The sequence below is a fragment of the Lissotriton helveticus genome, chromosome 5_1, assembly GCF_964261635.1.
Source record: "Lissotriton helveticus chromosome 5_1, aLisHel1.1, whole genome shotgun sequence".
Taxonomy (NCBI): Eukaryota; Metazoa; Chordata; class Amphibia; order Caudata; family Salamandridae; genus Lissotriton; species Lissotriton helveticus.
In genome coordinates this window covers 17,749,099-17,770,340 of record NC_136065.1, presented here as the reverse complement: position 1 = coordinate 17,770,340, position 21,242 = coordinate 17,749,099, and the positions used below count along the sequence as shown (strand labels likewise).

The 21,242-nt window shown below is 50.4% G+C and overlaps 1 protein-coding gene across 7 annotated transcripts in view; it reads left to right on the top strand.

The window, feature by feature from the left end:
- The window catches only part of COL11A2 (collagen type XI alpha 2 chain), a 363,078-nt gene that overhangs the window by 207,213 nt on the left and 134,623 nt on the right, over nucleotides 1-21,242 (top strand). For all 7 annotated transcript variants that reach the window (XM_078641597.1, XM_078641592.1, XM_078641591.1 and 4 more), the window contains 3 exons: nucleotides 6,683-6,736; nucleotides 11,472-11,516; nucleotides 13,191-13,244. In XM_078641597.1, the coding sequence (XP_078497723.1) occupies nucleotides 6,683-6,736; nucleotides 11,472-11,516; nucleotides 13,191-13,244 (153 nt within the window). The remainder of the gene's footprint in view (nucleotides 1-6,682; nucleotides 6,737-11,471; nucleotides 11,517-13,190; nucleotides 13,245-21,242) is intronic.

The window sequence follows — 21,242 nt, the reverse complement described above, 5'->3', positions numbered from 1 at the left end:
GCACGCTCTCTGTATGTTGTGTAAGGGGAGCCTCCCCATTCCTTGTGTGTGCACGCTCTCTGTATGTTGTGTAAGGGGAACCCCCCCATTCCTTGTGTGTGCACGCTCTCTGTATGTTGTGTAAGGGGAACCTCCCCATTCCTTGTGTGTGCACGCTCTCTGTATGTTTTGTAAGGGGAACCTCCCCATTCCTTGTGTGTGCACGCTCTCTGTATGTTGTGTAAGGGGAACCTCCCCATTCCTTGTGTGTGCACGCTCTCTGTATGTTTTGTAAGGGGAACCTCCCCATTCCTTGTGTGTGCACGCTCTCTGTATGTTGTGTAAGGGGAACCTCCCCATTCCTTGTGTGTGCACGTTCTCTGTATGTTGTGTAAGGGGAACCTCCCCATTCCTTGTGTGTGCACGCTCTCTGTATGTTTTGTAAGGGGAACCTCCCCATTCCTTGTGTGTGCACGCTCTCTGTATGTTGTGTAAGGGGAACCTCCCCATTCCTTGTGTGTGCACGCTCTCTGTATGTTGTGTAAGGGGAACCTCCCCATTCCTTGTGTGTGCACGCTCTCTGTATGTTGTGTAAGGGGAACCTCCCCATTCCTTGTGTGTGCACGCTCTCTGTATGTTGTGTAAGGGGAACCTCCCCATTCCTTGTGTGTGCACGCTCTCTGTATGTTGTGTAAGGGGAACCTCCCCATTCCTTGTGTGTGCACGCTCTCTGTATGTTGTGTAAGGGGAACCTCCCCATTCCTTGTGTGTGCACGCTCTCTGTATGTTGTGTAAGAGGAGTCTCTCCGTTCCTTGTGTGTGCACGCTCTCTGTATGTTGTTTAAGGGGAACCTCCCCATTCCTTGTGTGTGCACGCTCTCTGTATGTTGTGTAAGGGGAACCTCCCCATTCCTTGTGTGTGCACGTTCTCTGTATGTTGTGTAAGGGGAACCTCCCCATTCCTTGTGTGTGCACGCTCTCTGTATGTTGTGTAAGGGGAACCTCCCCATTCCTTGTGTGTGCACGCTCTCTGTATGTTGTGTAAGGGGAACCTCCCCATTCCTTGTGTGTGCACGCTCTCTGTATGTTGTGTAAGGGGAACCTCCCCATTCCTTGTGTGTGCACGATCTCTGTATGTTGTGTAAGGGGAGTGTCCCCGTTCCTTGTGTGTGCACGCTCTCTGTAAGTTGTGTAAGAGGAGTCTCCCCGTTCCTTGTGTTTTCACGCTCTCTGTATGTTGTGTAAGGGGAACCTCCCCATTCCTTGTGTGTGCACGCTCTCTGTATGTTGTTTAAGGGGAGCCTCCCCATTCCTTGTGTGTGCACGCTCTCTGTATGTTGTGTAAGGGGAACCTCCCCATTCCTTGTGTGTGCACGCTCTCTGTATGTTGTGTAAGAGGAGTCTCTCCGTTCCTTGTGTGTGCACGCTCTCTGTATGTTGTTTAAGGGGAACCTCCCCATTCCTTGTGTGTGCACGCTCTCTGTATGTTGTGTAAGGGGAACCTCCCCATTCCTTGTGTGTGCACGTTCTCTGTATGTTGTGTAAGGGGAACCTCCCCATTCCTTGTGTGTGCACGCTCTCTGTATGTTGTGTAAGGGGAACCTCCCCATTCCTTGTGTGTGCACGCTCTCTGTATGTTGTGTAAGGGGAACCTCCCCATTCCTTGTGTGTGCACGCTCTCTGTATGTTGTGTAAGGGGAACCTCCCCATTCCTTGTGTGTGCACGATCTCTGTATGTTGTGTAAGGGGAGTGTCCCCGTTCCTTGTGTGTGCACGCTCTCTGTAAGTTGTGTAAGAGGAGTCTCCCCGTTCCTTGTGTTTTCACGCTCTCTGTATGTTGTGTAAGGGGAACCTCCCCATTCCTTGTGTGTGCACGCTCTCTGTATGTTGTTTAAGGGGAGCCTCCCCATTCCTTGTGTGTGCACGCTCTCTGTATGTTGTGTAAGGGGAGCCTCCCCATTCCTTGTGTGTGCACGCTCTCTGTATGTTGTGTAAGGGGAACCTCCCCATTCCTTGTGTGTGCACGTTCTCTGTATGTTGTGTAAGGGGAACCTCCCCATTCCTTGTGTGTGCACGCTCTCTGTATGTTTTGTAAGGGGAACCCCCCCATTCCTTGTGTGTGCACGTTCTCTGTATGTTGTGTAAGGGGAACCTCCCCATTCCTTGTGTGTGCACGCTCTCTGTATGTTGTGTAAGGGGAGCCTCACTGTTCCTTGTGTGTGCACGCTCTCTGTATGTTGTGTAAGGGGAGCCTCCCCATTCCTTGTGTTTTCACGCTCTCTGTATGTTGTGTAAGGGGAACCTCCCCATTCCTTGTGTGTGCACGCTCTCTGTATGTTGTTTAAGGGGAGCCTCCCCATTCCTTGTGTGTGCACGCTCTCTGTATGTTGTTTAAGGGGAACCTCCCCATTCCTTGTGTGTGCACGCTCTCTGTATGTTGTTTAAGGGGAGTCTCCCCGTTCCTTGTGTTTTCACGCTCTCCGTATGTTGTGTAAGGGGAGCCTCCCCATTCCTTGTGTGTGCACGTTCTCTGTATGTTTTGTAAGGGGAACCTCCCCATTCCTTGTGTTTGCACGCTCTCTGTATGTTGTGTAAGGGGAACCTCCCCATTCCTTGTGTGTGCACGCTCTCTGTATGTTGTGTAAGGGGAACCTCCCCATTCCTTGTGTGTGCACGCTCTCTGTATGTTGTGTAAGGGGAACCTCCCCATTCCTTGTGTGTGCACGCTCTCTGTATGTTGTGTAAGAGGAGTCTCTCCGTTCCTTGTGTGTGCACGCTCTCTGTATGTTGTTTAAGGGGAACCTCCCCATTCCTTGTGTGTGCACGCTCTCTGTATGTTGTGTAAGGGGAACCTCCCCATTCCTTGTGTGTGCACGTTCTCTGTATGTTGTGTAAGGGGAACCTCCCCATTCCTTGTGTGTGCACGCTCTCTGTATGTTGTGTAAGGGGAACCTCCCCATTCCTTGTGTGTGCACGCTCTCTGTATGTTGTGTAAGGGGAACCTCCCCATTCCTTGTGTGTGCACGCTCTCTGTATGTTGTGTAAGGGGAACCTCCCCATTCCTTGTGTGTGCACGATCTCTGTATGTTGTGTAAGGGGAGTGTCCCCGTTCCTTGTGTGTGCACGCTCTCTGTAAGTTGTGTAAGAGGAGTCTCCCCGTTCCTTGTGTTTTCACGCTCTCTGTATGTTGTGTAAGGGGAACCTCCCCATTCCTTGTGTGTGCACGCTCTCTGTATGTTGTTTAAGGGGAGCCTCCCCATTCCTTGTGTGTGCACGCTCTCTGTATGTTGTGTAAGGGGAACCTCCCCATTCCTTGTGTGTGCACGCTCTCTGTATGTTGTGTAAGAGGAGTCTCTCCGTTCCTTGTGTGTGCACGCTCTCTGTATGTTGTTTAAGGGGAACCTCCCCATTCCTTGTGTGTGCACGCTCTCTGTATGTTGTGTAAGGGGAACCTCCCCATTCCTTGTGTGTGCACGTTCTCTGTATGTTGTGTAAGGGGAACCTCCCCATTCCTTGTGTGTGCACGCTCTCTGTATGTTGTGTAAGGGGAACCTCCCCATTCCTTGTGTGTGCACGCTCTCTGTATGTTGTGTAAGGGGAACCTCCCCATTCCTTGTGTGTGCACGCTCTCTGTATGTTGTGTAAGGGGAACCTCCCCATTCCTTGTGTGTGCACGATCTCTGTATGTTGTGTAAGGGGAGTGTCCCCGTTCCTTGTGTGTGCACGCTCTCTGTAAGTTGTGTAAGAGGAGTCTCCCCGTTCCTTGTGTTTTCACGCTCTCTGTATGTTGTGTAAGGGGAACCTCCCCATTCCTTGTGTGTGCACGCTCTCTGTATGTTGTTTAAGGGGAGCCTCCCCATTCCTTGTGTGTGCACGCTCTCTGTATGTTGTGTAAGGGGAGCCTCCCCATTCCTTGTGTGTGCACGCTCTCTGTATGTTGTGTAAGGGGAACCTCCCCATTCCTTGTGTGTGCACGTTCTCTGTATGTTGTGTAAGGGGAACCTCCCCATTCCTTGTGTGTGCACGCTCTCTGTATGTTTTGTAAGGGGAACCCCCCCATTCCTTGTGTGTGCACGTTCTCTGTATGTTGTGTAAGGGGAACCTCCCCATTCCTTGTGTGTGCACGCTCTCTGTATGTTGTGTAAGGGGAGCCTCACTGTTCCTTGTGTGTGCACGTTCTCTGTATGTTTTGTAAGGGGAACCTCCCCATTCCTTGTGTGTTCAGGCTCTCTGTATGTTGTGTAAGGGGAACCTCCCCATTCCTTGTGTGTGCACGTTCTCTGTATGTTGTGTAAGGGGAACCTCCCCATTCCTTGTGTGTGCACGCTCTCTGTATGTTGTGTAAGGGGAGCCTCACTGTTCCTTGTGTGTGCACGCTCTCTGTATGTTGTGTAAGGGGAGCCTCCCCATTCCTTGTGTTTTCACGCTCTCTGTATGTTGTGTAAGGGGAACCTCCCCATTCCTTGTGTGTGCACGCTCTCTGTATGTTGTTTAAGGGGAGCCTCCCCATTCCTTGTGTTTTCACGCTCTCTGTATGTTGTTTAAGGGGAACCTCCCCATTCCTTGTGTGTGCACGCACTCTGTATGTTGTTTAAGGGGAGTCTCCCCGTTCCTTGTGTTTTCACGCTCTCCGTATGTTGTGTAAGGGGAGCCTCACTGTTCCTTGTGTGTGCACGCTCTCTGTATGTTGTGTAAGGGGAGCCTCCCCATTCCTTGTGTTTTCACGCTCTCTGTATGTTGTGTAAGGGGAACCTCCCCATTCCTTGTGTGTGCACGCTCTCTGTATGTTGTTTAAGGGGAGCCTCCCCATTCCTTGTGTTTTCACGCTCTCTGTATGTTGTTTAAGGGGAACCTCCCCATTCCTTGTGTGTGCACGCTCTCTGTATGTTGTTTAAGGGGAGCCTCCCCATTCCTTGTGTGTGCACGCTCTCTGTATGTTGTGTAAGGGGAGCCTCCCCATTCCTTGTGTGTGCACGCTCTCTGTATGTTTTGTAAGGGGAACCCCCCCATTCCTTGTGTGTGCACGTTCTCTGTATGTTGTGTAAGGGGAACCTCCCCATTCCTTGTGTGTGCACGCTCTCTGTATGTTGTGTAAGGGGAGCCTCACTGTTCCTTGTGTGTGCACGTTCTCTGTATGTTTTGTAAGGGGAACCTCCCCATTCCTTGTGTGTTCAGGCTCTCTGTATGTTGTGTAAGGGGAACCTCCCCATTCCTTGTGTGTGCACGTTCTCTGTATGTTGTGTAAGGGGAACCTCCCCATTCCTTGTGTGTGCACGCTCTCTGTATGTTGTGTAAGGGGAGCCTCACTGTTCCTTGTGTGTGCACGCTCTCTGTATGTTGTGTAAGGGGAGCCTCCCCATTCCTTGTGTTTTCACGCTCTCTGTATGTTGTGTAAGGGGAACCTCCCCATTCCTTGTGTGTGCACGCTCTCTGTATGTTGTTTAAGGGGAGCCTCCCCATTCCTTGTGTTTTCACGCTCTCTGTATGTTGTTTAAGGGGAACCTCCCCATTCCTTGTGTGTGCACGCTCTCTGTATGTTGTTTAAGGGGAGCCTCCCCATTCCTTGTGTTTTCACGCTCTCTGTATGTTGTTTAAGGGGAACCTCCCCATTCCTTGTGTGTGCACGCTCTCTGTATGTTGTTTAAGGGGAGTCTCCCCGTTCCTTGTGTTTTCACGCTCTCCGTATGTTGTGTAAGGGGAACCTCCCCATTCCTTGTGTGTGCACGTTCTCTGTATGTTTTGTAAGGGGAACCTCCCCATTCCTTGTGTGTGCACGCTCTCTGTATGTTGTGTAAGGGGAACCTCCCCATTCCTTGTGTGTGCACGCTCTCTGTATGTTGTGTAAGGGGAACCTCCCCATTCCTTGTGTGTGCACGCTCTCTGTATGTTGTTTAAGGGGAACCTCCCCATTCCTTGTGTGTGCACGCTCTCTGTATGTTGTTTAAGGGGAACCTCCCCATTCCTTGTGTGTGCACGCTCTCTGTATGTTGTGTAAGGGGAACCTCCCCATTCCTTGTGTGTGCACGCTCTCCGTATGTTGTGTAAGGGGAACCTCCCCATTCCTTGTGTGTGCACGCTCTCTGTATGTTGTGTAAGGGGAACCTCCCCATTCCTTGTGTGTGCACGCTCTCCGTATGTTGTGTAAGGGGAACCTCCCCATTCCTTGTGTGTGCACGCTCTCTGTATGTTGTGTAAGGGGAACCTCCCCATTCCTTGTGTGTGCACGCTCTCCGTATGTTGTGTAAGGGGAACCTCCCCATTCCTTGTGTGTGCACGTTCTCTGTATGTTTTGTAAGGGGAACCTCCCCATTCCTTGTGTGTGCACGCTCTCTGTATGTTGTGTAAGCGGAGCCTCCCCATTCCTTGTGTGTGCACGCTCTCTGTATGTTGTGTAAGGGGAACCTCCCCATTCCTTGTGTGTGCACGCTCTCTGTATGTTGTGTAAGGGGAACCTCCCCATTCCTTGTGTGTGCACGCTCTCTGTATGTTGTGTAAGGGGAACCTCCCCATTCCTTGTGTGTGCACGCTCTCTGTATGTTGTGTAAGCGGAGCCTCACCACTGCTGGTGCCTGCACACTTTGTCTATGTTGTGTAAAGGGATTGTGCTCACCATGTGTGCCCCCCATGGTTTGTGTCCTCACCCTCTCTGTGTTGAGTTTCTTTGTAAGGTTCCATGAGTGACCCTCTTCTTCTTCCTTTTAAGGGTTCACTTGGTTTCCCAGGATTCCCTGGCACGAATGGAGAGAAAGGTGCACGGGTAAGTTTATCCTTATAGACCTTGTCAGGTCTTATGTTGGGTTTAGCTGTGTTTTGCCGCTACCATTGTAGAGTTTATAGCAGGATTGAGCTGTTGAGGCAAAACTAAGTAGGGGTGGGGTAGAGTGAGCGATGAGGGTTTAACAGAAACCTCTGCAGGGAAAGTTAAATTGGTTGGAACGGGTCAGATGTCATCAAGACTAGACTTGGACTCCAACACATGGAAACTCACAGGGGAAGTAGAACATTCAAGGTTCTGAAGACCCTGCTGATGTTCACAGGGAACCTCTGATGACCAGAGACAACCCGCAGTCCTTGTGCTTTAGCGCCTGTGGTTTTCATCGCTCGTATCTGAGTCTAGATCCCTCCCCTGTGAGTGCAGCCATCTCTTTACAGCAGGAGGTATCTCAACCCTGCTCTTGTTTCACACTGAACTGGTACGGCACCTACTGCTCCAGAGCGTGGAGAACATCCTGCAGCCACCTTTCATGAACTCTGATCGTCTGCTGCGATGAGGGGCTTCTGTTCATGCTGACTCTGACACTCTCTGCTCAGCAGCTGGGCACATCTCCTGGTCAGCAGTGGTGCACGTCTTGTGCTGACTCTGACACTCTCTGCTCAGCAGCTGGGCACATCTCCTGGTCAGTAGTGGTGCACGTCTTGTGCTGACTCTGACACTCTCTGCTCAGCAGCTGTGCACATCTCCTGGTCAGCAGTGGTGCACGTCTTGTGCTGACTCTGACACTCTCTGCTCAGCAGCTGGGCACATCTCCTGGTCAGCAGTGGTGCACGTCTTGTGCTGACTCTGACACTCTCTGCTCAGCAGCTGGGCACATCTCCTGGTCAGCAGTGGTGCACGTCTTGTGCTGACTCTGACACTCTCTGCTCAGCAGCTGTGCACATCTCCTGGTCAGCAGTGGTGCACGTCTTGTGCTGACTCTGACACTCTCTGCTCAGCAGCTGGGCACATCTCCTGGTCAGCAGTGGTGCACGTCTTGTGCTGACTCTGACACTCTCTGCTCAGCAGCTGGGCACATCTCCTGGTCAGCAGTGGTGCACGTCTTGTGCTGACTCTGACACTCTCTGCTCAGCAGCTGGGCACATCTCCTGGTCAGCAGTGGTGCACGTCTTGTGCTGACTCTGACACTCTCTGCTCAGCAGCTGGGCACATCTCCTGGTCAGCAGTGGTGCACGTCTTGTGCTGACTCTGACACTCTCTGCTCAGCAGCTGTGCACATCTCCTGGTCAGCAGTGGTGCACGTCTTGTGCTGACTCTGACACTCTCTGCTCAGCAGCTGGGCACATCTCCTGGTCAGCAGTGGTGCACGTCTTGTGCTGACTCTGACACTCTATGCTCAGCAGCTGTGCACATCTCCTGGTCAGCAGTGGTGCACGTCTTGTGCTGACTCTGACACTCTCTGCTCAGCAGCTGTGCACATCTCCTGGTCAGCAGTGGTGCACGTCTTGTGCTGACTCTGACACTCTCTGCTCAGCAGCTGTGCACATCTCCTGGTCAGCAGTGGTGCACGTCTTGTGCTGACTCTGACACTCTCTGCTCAGCAGCTGTGCACATCTCCTGGTCAGCAGTGGTGCACGTCTTGTGCTGACTCTGACACTCTCTGCTCAGCAGCTGTGCACATCTCCTGGTCAGCAGTGGTGCACGTCTTGTGCTGACTCTGACACTCTCTGCTCAGCAGCTGTGCACATCTCCTGGTCAGCAGTGGTGCACGTCTTGTGCTGACTCTGACACTCTCTGCTCAGCAGCTGTGCACATCTCCTGGTCAGCAGTGGTGCACGTCTTGTGCTGACTCTGACACTCTCTGCTCAGCAGCTGTGCACATCTCCTGGTCAGCAGTGGTGCACGTCTTGTGCTGACTCTGACACTCTCTGCTCAGCAGCTGTGCACATCTCCTGGTCAGCAGTGGTGCACGTCTTGTGCTGAGGAGTTGTGCACTTTACTGCTCAGGAGCTGGGCACATCTCCTGGTCAGCAGTGGTGCACGTCTTGTGCTGAGGAGTTGTGCACTTTACTGCTCAGGAGCTGTGCACATCTCCTGGTCAGCAGTGGTGCACGTCTTGTGCTGAGGAGTTGTGCACTTTACTGCTCAGGAGCTGTGCACATCTCCTGGTCAGCAGTGGTGCACGTCTTGTGCTGAGGAGCTGCACACTTTATCTGCTCAGGAGCTGGGCACATCTCCTGGTCAGCAGTGGTGCACGTCTTGTGCTGAGGAGTTGTGCACTTTACTGCTCAGGAGCTGGGCACATCTACTTCTCCGGCTGAGTATCTATGCTCTTTTCCTGCTCAGGAGTTGTGCGCTTCTGTTCAGAAACTGTGCACTTCTTCTGCCTCCCCTACTCTGGAGCAGTTTAATTCACCCTCTCAGGAGCTAGGTATTGCTTCTACGCCTTCTTCTTATGAGCTATGCACTTCTTCTTAGAACCTGTGCACTTCTCTTGCTCAGGAGCTGTGTATTTTTCCCGTTCACAAGCTGACTGCTTCTCCTGCTCAGGAGCTGTGCACTCCTGCTTATGAGATGTGCACTTCTCCTCTGCACGAGCTGTACACATCTGCTGAGCAGAGCTGTGCACTTCTGCTCATGAGCTGTACACTTCTTCTGAGCTGTGCACTTCTCCTGCTCATCAGCTGTGTGCTTCTCCTGGTCATGAGCTGTACAATTCTCCAGCTGAGAAGCTGTGACCCTTTCCTGGTTAGGCGCTATAACCTTCTACTGCTTAGGAGCTGTGCTCCTTTTCTTCTCTGGCTCTGTGCACTTCTACTCAGGAGCTGTGTGCAGCTGCACATGAGATGTGCACTTCTACCTATGTGATGAGCACTTCTGCTGCTCATGAGCTGTTCACTACCCCTCTTCAGGAGATGTTGCAGTTCTCCTGTTCAGGAGCTGTCCTTGTTTTCTGCGGGTGAGCTGTGTGCTTCTATCAGTAGACAAGCTGCACACTGCTCCTACTCATGGGCTACGTACCTCTCCTTCTCAGGAGCTGTGTGTAGCTGCTCATGAGCTGTGCACGTCTGCATATGCACTGTGCACTTTTACTGTTCAGGAGCTGCACACTTCTCCTGCTCATGAACTGTGTACTTCTTAGGAGCTGTGCACTTCACCTACTCAGGAGCTGTTCACTTCTCTTGTTCAAGAGCTTTGTTCTTCCTCTGCCCGAGAGCGCTGTGCTGTCCTCCTGCTCGTGAGCTGTGCACTTCTCTTGCTGATGAGCTGTGCTGTCCTTTCTCTGTAAATAAAAACATTTGTTGATTATTGAGGAGATCAGAGGTTGGTTGATCACCGAGGAGATCATAGTTTAGTTGATTACGAAGGAGGTCAGAAGTTGGTTGATCACCAAGGAGATCAGAGGTTGGGTGATCACTAAGGAGGTCAGAGGTTGATGATCACCAAGGAGATCAGAGGTTGATTGATCACCGAGGAGAACAGAGGTTGGTTGATCACCAAGGAGATCAGAGGTTGGGTGATCACCAAGGAGATCAGAGGTTGATTGATCACCGAGGAGAACAGAGGTTGGTTGATCACCAAGGAGATCAGAGGTTGGGTGATCACCAAGGAGATCAGAGGTTGATTGATCACCGAGGAGAACAGAGGTTGGTTGATCACCAAGGAGATCAGAGGTTGGGTGATCACTAAGGAGGTCAGAGGTTGATGATCACCAAGGAGATCAGAGGTTGATTGATCACCGAGGAGAACAGAGGTTGGTTGATCACCAAGGAGATCAGAGGTTGGGTGATCACCAAGGAGATCAGAGGTTGATTGATCACCGAGGAGAACAGAGGTTGGTTGATCACCAAGGAGATCAGAGGTTGGGTGATCACCAAGGAGATCAAAGGTTGATTGATCACCGAGGAAGATCACCGAGGAGAACAGAGGTTGGTTAATCACCAAGGAGATCAAAGGTTGGTTGATCACCAAGGAGATCATAGTTTAGTTGATTACGAAGGAGGTCAGAAGTTGGTTGATCACCAAGGAGATCAGAGGTTGGGTGATCACTAAGGAGGTCAGAGGTTGATGATCACCAAGGAGATCAGAGGTTGATTGATCACCGAGGAGAACAGAGGTTGGTTGATCACCAAGGAGATCAGAGGTTGGGTGATCACCAAGGAGATCAGAGGTTGATTGATCACCGAGGAGAACAGAGGTTGGTTGATCACCAAGGAGATCAGAGGTTGGGTGATCACCAAGGAGATCAGAGGTTGATTGATCACCGAGGATAACAGAGGTTGGTTGATCACCGAGGAGATCAAAGGTTGATTGATCACCAAGGAGATCAGAGGTTGGGTGATCACCAAGGAGATCAAAGGTTGATTGATCACCGAGGAAGATCACCGAGGAGAACAGAGGTTGGTTAATCACCAAGGAGATCAAAGGTTGGTTGATCACCAAGGAGATCAGAGGTTGGTTGATCACCAAGGAGATCAGAGGTTGGTTGATCACCAAGGAGATCAGAGGTTGGTTGATCACCAAGGAGATCAGAGGTTGATTGATCACAGAGGAGAGAAAAGTTTAGTTGATTACTAAGGAGCTCAGAGGTTGGTTGATCACCGAGGAGATCAGAGGTTGATTGATCACTGAGGGGTCAGCGGATGGCTCTGACCTCCTCTGGCACTGGTCTTGAGCAGACCAGATCTGCACAACCTCCTGGCGCCTCCCCAATGGTGCATTCTAACTGTCCATTATTATGATGTGAAATGTGATGTTTTTTCTTCTCTACTTGCAGGGTTTGTCTGGGAAAGCAGGACCCAGAGGCGAACGTGGACCAACGGTACGTGTGAAATGGAACCTAAAGGCCTGCTGAGGGCTACCCATGGTGCACTGCACCCTCGCTGTTTCAGCGATCAACAGCGTGTCTGCATCTAAGTCTCAACAATAAGGGCAACTTTAGGATAGGCGAATGCTAAAGTGATCAGAAAGATTGATTGGGATTTGGAGACGGGCGGTAGAGATCTGTATGTCCCAAGCAATCCCTGGACACCGGAGAGGGCAAAGAGAATTGGGAGGTGAGGCATTAGAGGTCTATAGGTCCCATGCCATCGCTAGACATCAGAGCGGGTGGCGAGTACTGGGAGGTGAGGCATTAGAGGTGTATAGGTCTGAAGTTGGCACTAGACATCACAGGGGTTTGTAAAGGTTGGGAGACGAGGCATAGGTGTCTGTAGTTCCCAACAAGCCATAGACATCGGAGCGGGTAGCGAGGACGGGGAGGTGAGGTGTGAATGGTCTGTAGATTCCAAGCATGGCTTAGACATCGGATCGGGTGGCGAGGATTGGAAGGTGAGGCGTTAGAGGTTGATAGGTCTGAAGTGGGCCCTAGTCATCACATGGGTTGGCGAGTATTGGGAGGCGAGACATCAGAGGTACGTAGGTCCCCTGCGGACCACAGTCATCAGCTGGTTACTAGTGGAAGGTGTGTTGACAAGTAGTCCTAAACCCTCTCAGTACCATCAGGTTGTGGCCTAACATCACCAAATACAGCCAAGTGCAGCATCAGTGAGCAACAGATTGTCCCACAATGGCCAGCTTAGGATCGGTCTAGTGAAGACAGAGATCCATATATAAAGCTGGATCAGCCATTTATCAGTAGCCTGCATTGACTTCAGAGGATGGCCATTGATTGGTGGCTTGTATAGATCCACTGTTGGTTGGGCACATACTGTGTGAGATCAGGGTGAACAAGCCAATGATCTGCGGCATGTACGGGTATGGGCTCTATCTAGATTGGCCAATGGACAAGAGCTTCTGTTGGATTGGAGTAGAATGACCATCGGTCAAGGGTTTTGTTTGGCCTCGCTGTAGGCTGGCCAATGATAAATGAGTTGTACTGACTCGAGGTTCACCAGCAGCGGCAGTGCGTGCCGGTAACAGCGGTGGGGCGGTGTAAACGGAGATTCCGAGGTACGATACCAAGGGAAAATTAATTCTTTATTTTTTTTCTCTTGGCATCGTCCTGCGGAATCCCTCCTTACACAGCCCCGCCGCTGTTACCTGCAGGGACCACGGCTGTACACCAGTCAATAATTGGCAGCTTTCAATAGTTTTGATAGATTGATGAGAGATTGAGGGATATGTGTAAGTGATAGTAGATCACTCGGTAAGTATTCAAGTGGATTGCTTTGGTATTGCGTTAGAACTACCAGTGATTGACAATGTGCATTGGGGTTGGATAGATTGATAAAAGGTGAAGGGGGTGTATGAGCTAATGACAGATTAGTCAACGTTTGAGGTTCTTGTATGGGATCTAGTTAGTTCTACCAATGATGTCTGGGCTTCTATAGTTAGTGGTTTGTTAAACCAATGTTAGAAATGCTTTTAAAAGCTGTGTGTGGATGGGCGGTGCTCGTTGGCTTGTGTGAGCTCAAGGTAGGTTGGCCATTGATGGTGACACTCACGATTTGTTTAACTCTGTGTTTTATTGTCTGCCTGTTGATCCCCTCTCTAGGGCCCAAGAGGTCAACGTGGAACCAGAGGGGCCACCGGAAAGCTTGGCGCTAAGGTCAGTGTTTTTTTACTCCTGTCATGGCCCCGTCTCCTGTGCCCAGGTGCCCCTGATGCTGCCTTCCTGTGTTGATTGACATGGACAGTGCTTGGTTCTTCCTCCCTCGCACTCTTGATCTGGCCCTTCCTCTCTTCATCTCTTCTTTCTCTCCCACTAACCTTGTCTACCGGTGAGTGAATGAGTCAGTGAGATTGATCCCATGTCGAACTCACCACGGACGTGCTTGCTCTGTGGAGTAGATCAATTATACAATCGGTATGTGTAAAGCACTATTAATCACCCATGAGGGTATCCTGGTACTAGGGTGCTGGACTCAGTGGAAAAGCCAGGTCTTGAATCTCTTCCTGAAGTCTGCCAGTGAGAGTGATGTCTGGAGGTGAAGGGAAACGCTGTTCCAGGACTTGGTGGCGAGTTAGGAGAATGAACGGCCTCTGCTGTTGCCTCAGTGGGTGCATGGTGTCTGGGCTAGGGAGGCAGAGTGAAGGTCTTTGGTTTGTTGGTGGAAGTTCAGGCGGTGGTTCATGTATGCTGGTCCTTGGTCGTGGAGGGCTGTGTAGACGTGCATCAATCAAGTGAGTCCTCCGACTGAGGGAAGGAGGAGAGGGCTACATTAGATAAACTTTACTAGCAGCCGTCAGCAGACACTGGTGCCCAGTTTGTTTAGAAACTACTGATCTGTAGGTGGTTGTTTACCTAAGTAAGGTGGAGTGGTGCACTGCATGAAAAATCACTCGGTCTTGCAGTAACGTGGAGGGGTGCACTGCATGAAAGATCACTCCATCTGTGTGGTAAGGTGGAGTGGTGCACTGCATGAAAAATCATTCAGTCTTGCAGTAAGGTGGAGTGGTACACTGCATGAGAGATCACTAAGTCTTGCATTAAGGTGGAGTGGTGCACTGCATGAAAGATCACCCTGTCTGTGTGGAAAGGTGGAGTGGTGCACTGCATGAAAGATCACTCCGTCTGCGTGGTAAGGTGGAGTGGTGCACTGCATGAAAAATCACTCCGTCTGGGTGGTAAGGTGGAGTGGTGCACGGCATGAGAGATCACTAAGTCTTGCAGTAAGGTGGAGTGGTGCACTGCATGAATGATCACCCTGTCTGTGTGGTAAGGTGGAGTAGTGCACTGCATGAAAGATCACCCTGTCTGTGTGGTAAGGTGGAGTGGTGCACTGCATGAAAGATCACCCTGTCTGTGTGGTAAGGTGGAGTGGTGCACTGCATGAAAGATCACTCCGTCTGTGTGGTAAGGTGAAGTGGTTCACTGCATGAAAGATCACTCAGTCTGTGTGGTAAGGTGGAGGGGTGCACTGCATGAAAGATCCCTCAGCCTTGCAGTAAGGTGGAGTGGTGCACTGCATGAAAGATCAATCAGTCTGTGTGGTAAGGTGGAGGGGTGCACTGCATGAAAGATCACTCAGTCTTGCAGTAAGGTGGAGGGATGCACTGCATGAAAGATCACTCTGTCTGTGTGGTAAGGTGGAGTGATGCACTGCATGAAAGATCACTCCGTCTGTGTGGTAAGGTGGAGTGGTGCACTGCATGGAAAATCACTCAGTCTTGCAGTAAGGTGGAGTGGTGCACTGCATGAAAGATCACTCAGTCTGTGTGGTAAGGTGGAGGGGTGCACTGCATGAAAGATCACTCAGTCTGTGTGGTAAGCTGGAGTGGTACACTGCATGAAAGATCACTCAGTCTGAGTGGTAAGGTGGAGTGGTTCACTGCATGAAAGATCACTCAGTCTGTGTGGTAAGGTGGAGGGGTGCACTGCATGAAAGATCCCTCAGCCTTGCAGTAAGGTGGAGTGGTGCACTGCATGAAAGATCACTCAGTCTGTGTGGTAAGGTGGAGGGGTGCACTGCATGAAAGATCACTCAGTCTTGCAGTAAGGTGGAGGGGTGCACTACATGAAAGATCACTCCATCTGTGTGGTAAGGTGGAGGGGTGCACTGCATGAAAGATCACTCAGTCTGTGTGGTAAGGTGGAGGGGTACACTGCATGAAAGATCACTCAGTCGTGCAGTAAGTTGGAGAGATGCACTGCATGAAAGATCACTCTGTCTGTGTGGTAAGGTTGAGTGGTGCACTTCGTGAAAGATCACTCTGTCTGTGTGGTAAGGTGGAGTGGTGCACTGCATGAAAGATCACTCAGTCTGTGTGGTAAGGTGGAGTGGTGCACTGCATGAAAGATCACTCCGTCTGTAGTAAGGTGGAGTGGTGCACTGCATGAAAAATCACTCAGTCTTGCAGTAAGGTGGAGGGGTGCACTGCATGAAAGATCCCTCCGTCTGTGTGGTAAGGTGGAGTGGTGCACTGCATGAAAGATCCCTCCGTCTGTGTGGTAAGGTGGAGTGGTGCACTGCATGAAAGATCACTCCGTCTGTAGTAAGGTGGAGTGGTGCACTGCATGAAAAATCACTCAGTCTTGCAGTAAGGTGGAGTGGTGCACTGCATGAAAGATCACTCAGTCTTGCTGTAAGGTGGAATGGTGCACTGCATGAAAGATCACTCAGTCTTGCAGTAAGGTGGAGGGGTGCACTGCATGAAAGATCACTCAGTCTTGCAGTAAAGTGGAGTGGTGCACTGCATGAAAGATCATTCAGTCTTGCAGTAAGGTGGAGCGATGCGCTGCATGAAAGATCACTCAGTCTTGCAGTAAGGTGGAGTGGTGCACTACATGAAAGATCACAAAGTCTTGCAGTAAGGTGGAGTGGAGCACTGCATGAAAGATCACAGGTAGTGCAGTAAGGTGGAGGGGTGCACTGCATGAAAGATCACTCAGTCTTGCAGTAAGATGGAATGGTGCACTGCATGAACGATCACTCCATCTGTGTGGTAAGGTGGAGTGGTGCACTGCATGAAAGATCACTCAGTCTTGCAGTAAGGTGGAGGGGTGCACTGCATGAAAGATCACTCTGTCTGTGTGGTAAGGTTGAGTGGTGCACTGCATGAAAGATCACTCTGTGTGGTAAGGTGGTGTGGTGCACTGCATGAAAAATCACTGCGTCTGTTTTGTAAGGTGGAGTGGTGCACTGCATGAAAGATCATCTGTCTGTGTGGTAAGGTTGAGTGGTGCACTGCATGAAAGATCACTCTGTCTGTGTGGTGAGGTTGAGTGGTCCACTGCATGAAAGATCACTCTGTGTGGTAAGGTGGAGTGGTGCGCTGCATGAAAGATCACTCAGTCTTGCAGTAAGGTGGAGTGGTGCACTGCATGAAAGATCACTCAGTCTTGCAGTAAGGTGGAGTGGAGCACTGCATGAAAGATCACAGGTAGTGCAGTAAGGTGGAGGGGTGCACTTCATGAAAGATCACTCAGTCTTGCAGTAAGATGGAGTGGTGCACTGCATGATCGATCACTCCATCTGTGTGGTAAGGTGGAGTGGTGCACTGCATGAAAGATCACTCAGTCTTGCAGTAAGGTGGAGTGGTGCACTGCATGACAGATCACTCAGTCTTGCTGTAAGGTGGAGTGGTGCACTGCATGAAAGATCACTCAGTCTTGCAGTAAGGTGGAGGGGTGCACTGCATGAAAGATCACTCTGTCTGTGTGGTAAGGTTGAGTGGTGCACTGCATGAAAGATCACTCTGTGTGGTAAGGTGGCGTGGTGCAATGCATGAAAAATCACTCCGTCTGTTTTGTAAGGTGGAGTGGTGCACTGCATGAAAGATCATCTGTCTGTGTGGTAAGGTTGAGTGGTGCACTGCATGAAAGATCACTCTGTCTGTGTGGTAAGGTGGAGTGGTGCACTGCATGAACAATCACTCAGTCTTGCAGTAAGGTGGAGGGGTGCACTGCATGAAAGATCACTCCGTCTGTGTGGTAAGGTGGAGTGGTGCACTGCATGAAAGATCACTCCGTCTGTAGTAAGGTGGAGTGGTGCACTGCATGAAAGATCAATCAGTCTTGATGTAAGGTGGAGTGGTGCACTGCATGAAAGATCACTCAGTCTTGCAGTAAGGTGGAGGGGTGCACTGCATGAAAGATCACTCAGTCTTGCAGTAAGGTGGAGGGGTGCACTGCATGAAAGATCACTCAGACTTGCAGTAAAGTGGAGTGGTGCACTGCATGAAAGATCACTCAGTCTTGCAGTAAGGTGGAGTGGTGCACTGCATGAAAGATCACTCAGACTTGCAGTAAGGTGGAGTGGAGCACTGCATGAAAGATCACTCCATCTGTGTGGTAAGGTGGAGTGGTGCACTGCATGAAAGATCATTCAGCCTTGCAGTAAGGTGGAGTGGAGAACTGTATGAAAGATCACTTAGTCTTTTAGTTTGGTGGAGTGGTTCACTGCATGAAAGATCACTCAGTCTTGCAGTAAGGTGGAGTGGTGCACTGCATGAAAGATCACTCAGTCTTTTAGTTTGGTGGAGTGGTTCACTGCATGAAAGATCACTCCGTCTGTGTGGTATGGTGGAGTGGAGCACTGTATGAAAGATCACTCAGTCTTTTAGTTTGTTGGAGTGGTTCACTGCATGAAAGATCACTCCGTCTGTGTGGTAAGGTGGAGTGGAGCACTGTTTGAAAGATCACTCAGTCTTTTAGTTTGGTGGAGAGGTGCACTGTATGAAACATCACTCAGTCTGTGTGGTAAGGTGGAGTGGTGCACTGCATGAAAGATCACTCCGTCTGTGTGGTAAGGTAGAGTGGTGCACTGTATGAAAGATCACTCAGTCTGTGTGGTAAGGTGGGGTGGTGCACTGTATGAAAGATCACTCAGTCTGTGTGGTAAGGTGGAGTGGTGCACTGCATGAAAGATCACTCAGTCTGTGTGGTAAGGTGGAGTGGTGCACTGCATGAAAGATCACTCAGTCTGTGTGGTAAGGTGGGGTGGTGCACTACATGAAAGATCACTCAGTCTGTGTGGTAAGGTGGGGTGGTGCACTGCATGAAAGATCACTCAGTCTGTGTGGTAAGGCGGAGTGGTGCACTGTATGAAAGATCACTCCGTCTGTGTGGTAAGGTGGAGTGGTGCACTGTATGAAAGATCACTCAGTCTGAGTGGTAAGGTGGAGTGGTTCACTGCATGAAAGATCACTCAGTCTGTGTGGTAAGGTGGAGGGGTGCACTGCATGAAAGATCCCTCAGCCTTGCAGTAAGGTGGAGTGGTGCACTGCATGAAAGATCACTCAGTCTGTGTGGTAAGGTGGAGGGGTGCACTGCATGAAAGATCACTCAGTCTTGCAGTAAGGTGGAGGGGTGCACTACATGAAAGATCACTCCATCTGTGTGGTAAGGTGGAGGGGTGCACTGCATGAAAGATCACTCAGTCTGTGTGGTAAGGTGGAGGGGTACACTGCATGAAAGATCACTCAGTCGTGCAGTAAGTTGGAGAGATGCACTGCATGAAAGATCACTCTGTCTGTGTGGTAAGGTTGAGTGGTGCACTTCGTGAAAGATCACTCTGTCTGTGTGGTAAGGTGGAGTGGTGCACTGCATGAAAGATCACTCAGTCTGTGTGGTAAGGTGGAGTGGTGCACTGCATGAAAGATCACTCCGTCTGTAGTAAGGTGGAGTGGTGCACTGCATGAAAAATCACTCAGTCTTGCAGTAAGGTGGAGGGGTGCACTGCATGAAAGATCCCTCCGTCTGTGTGGTAAGGTGGAGTGGTGCACTGCATGAAAGATCCCTCCGTCTGTGTGGTAAGGTGGAGTGGTGCACTGCATGAAAGATCACTCCGTCTGTAGTAAGGTGGAGTGGTGCACTGCATGAAAAATCACTCAGTCTTGCAGTAAGGTGGAGTGGTGCACTGCATGAAAGATCACTCAGTCTTGCCGTAAGGTGGAATGGTGCACTGCATGAAAGATCACTCAGTCTTGCAGTAAGGTGGAGGGGTGCACTGCATGAAAGATCACTCAGTCTTGCAGTAAAGTGGAGTGGTGCACTGCATGAAAGATCATTCAGTCTTGCAGTAAGGTGGAGCGATGCGCTGCATGAAAGATCACTCAGTCTTGCAGTAAGGTGGAGTGGTGCACTACATGAAAGATCACAAAGTCTTGCAGTAAGGTGGAGTGGAGCACTGCATGAAAGATCACAGGTAGTGCAGTAAGGTGGAGGGGTGCACTGCATGAAAGATCACTCAGTCTTGCAGTAAGATGGAATGGTGCACTGCATGAACGATCACTCCATCTGTGTGGTAAGGTGGAGTGGTGCACTGCATGAAAGATCACTCAGTCTTGCAGTAAGGTGGAGGGGTGCACTGCATGAAAGATCACTCTGTCTGTGTGGTAAGGTTGAGTGGTGCACTGCATGAAAGATCACTCTGTGTGGTAAGGTGGTGTGGTGCACTGCATGAAAAATCACTGCGTCTGTTTTGTAAGGTGGAGTGGTGCACTGCATGAAAGATCATCTGTCTGTGTGGTAAGGTTGAGTGGTGCACTGCATGAAAGATCACTCTGTCTGTGTGGTGAGGTTGAGTGGTCCACTGCATGAAAGATCACTCTGTGTGGTAAGGTGGAGTGGTGCGCTGCATGAAAGATCACTCAGTCTTGCAGTAAGGTGGAGTGGTGCACTGCATGAAAGATCACTCAGTCTTGCAGTAAGGTGGAGTGGAGCACTGCATGAAAGATCACAGGTAGTGCAGTAAGGTGGAGGGGTGCACTTCATGAAAGATCACTCAGTCTTGCAGTAAGATGGAGTGGTGCACTGCATGATCGATCACTCCATCTGTGTGGTAAGGTGGAGTGGTGCACTGCATGAAAGATCACTCAGTCTTGCAGTAAGGTGGAGTGGTGCACTGCATGACAGATCACTCAGTCTTGCTGTAAGGTGGAGTGGTGCACTGCATGAAAGATCACTCAGTCTTGCAGTAAGGTGGAGGGGTGCACTGCATGAAAGATCACTCTGTCTGTGTGGGAAGGTTGAGTGGTGCACTGCATGAAAGATCACTCTGTGTGGTAAGGTGGCGTGGTGCAATGCATGAAAAATCACTCCGTCTGTTTTGTAAGGTGGAGTGGTGCACTGCATGAAAGATCATCTGTCTGTGTGGTAAGGTTGAGTGGTGCACTGCATGAAAGATCACTCTGTCTGTGTGGTAAGGTGGAGTGGTGCACTGCATGAACAATCACTCAGTCTTGCAGTAAGGTGGAGGGGTGCACTGCATGAAAGATCACTCCGTCTGTGTGGTAAGGTGGAGTGGTGCACTGCATGAAAGATCACTCCGTCTGTAGTAAGGTGGAGTGGTGCACTGCATGAAAGATCAATCAGTCTTGATGTAAGGTGGAGTGGTGCACTGCATGAAAGATCACTCAGTCTTGCAGTAAGGTGGAGGGGTGCACTGCATGAAAGATCACTCAGTCTTGCAGTAAGGTGGAGGGGTGCACTGCATGAAAGATCACTCAGACTTGCAGTAAAGTGGAGTGGTGCACTGCATGAAAGATCACTCAGTCTTGCAGTAAGGTGGAGTGGTGCACTGCATGAAAGATCACTCAGACTTGCAGTAAGGTGGAGTGGAGCACTGCATGAAAGATCACTCCATCTGTGTGGTAAGGTGGAGTGGTGCACTGCATGAAAGATCATTCAGCCTTGCAGTAAGGTGGAGTGGAGAACTGTATGAAAGATCACTTAGTCTTTTAGTTTGGTGGAGTGGTTCACTGCATGAAAGATCACTCAGTCTTGCAGTAAGGTGGAGTGGTGCACTGCATGAAAGATCACTCAGTCTTTTAGTTTGGTGGAGTGGTTCACTGCATGAAAGATCACTCCGTCTGTGTGGTATGGTGGAGTGGAGCACTGTATGAAAGATCACTCAGTCTTTTAGTTTGTTGGAGTGGTTCACTGCATGAAAGATCACTCCGTCTGTGTGGTAAGGTGGAGTGGAGCACTGTTTGAAAGATCACTCAGTCTTTTAGTTTGGTGGAGAGGTGCACTGTATGAAACATCACTCAGTCTGTGTGGTAAGGTGGAGTGGTGCACTGCATGAAAGATCACTCCGTCTGTGTGGTAAGGTAGAGTGGTGCACTGTATGAAAGATCACTCAGTCTGTGTGGTAAGGTGGGG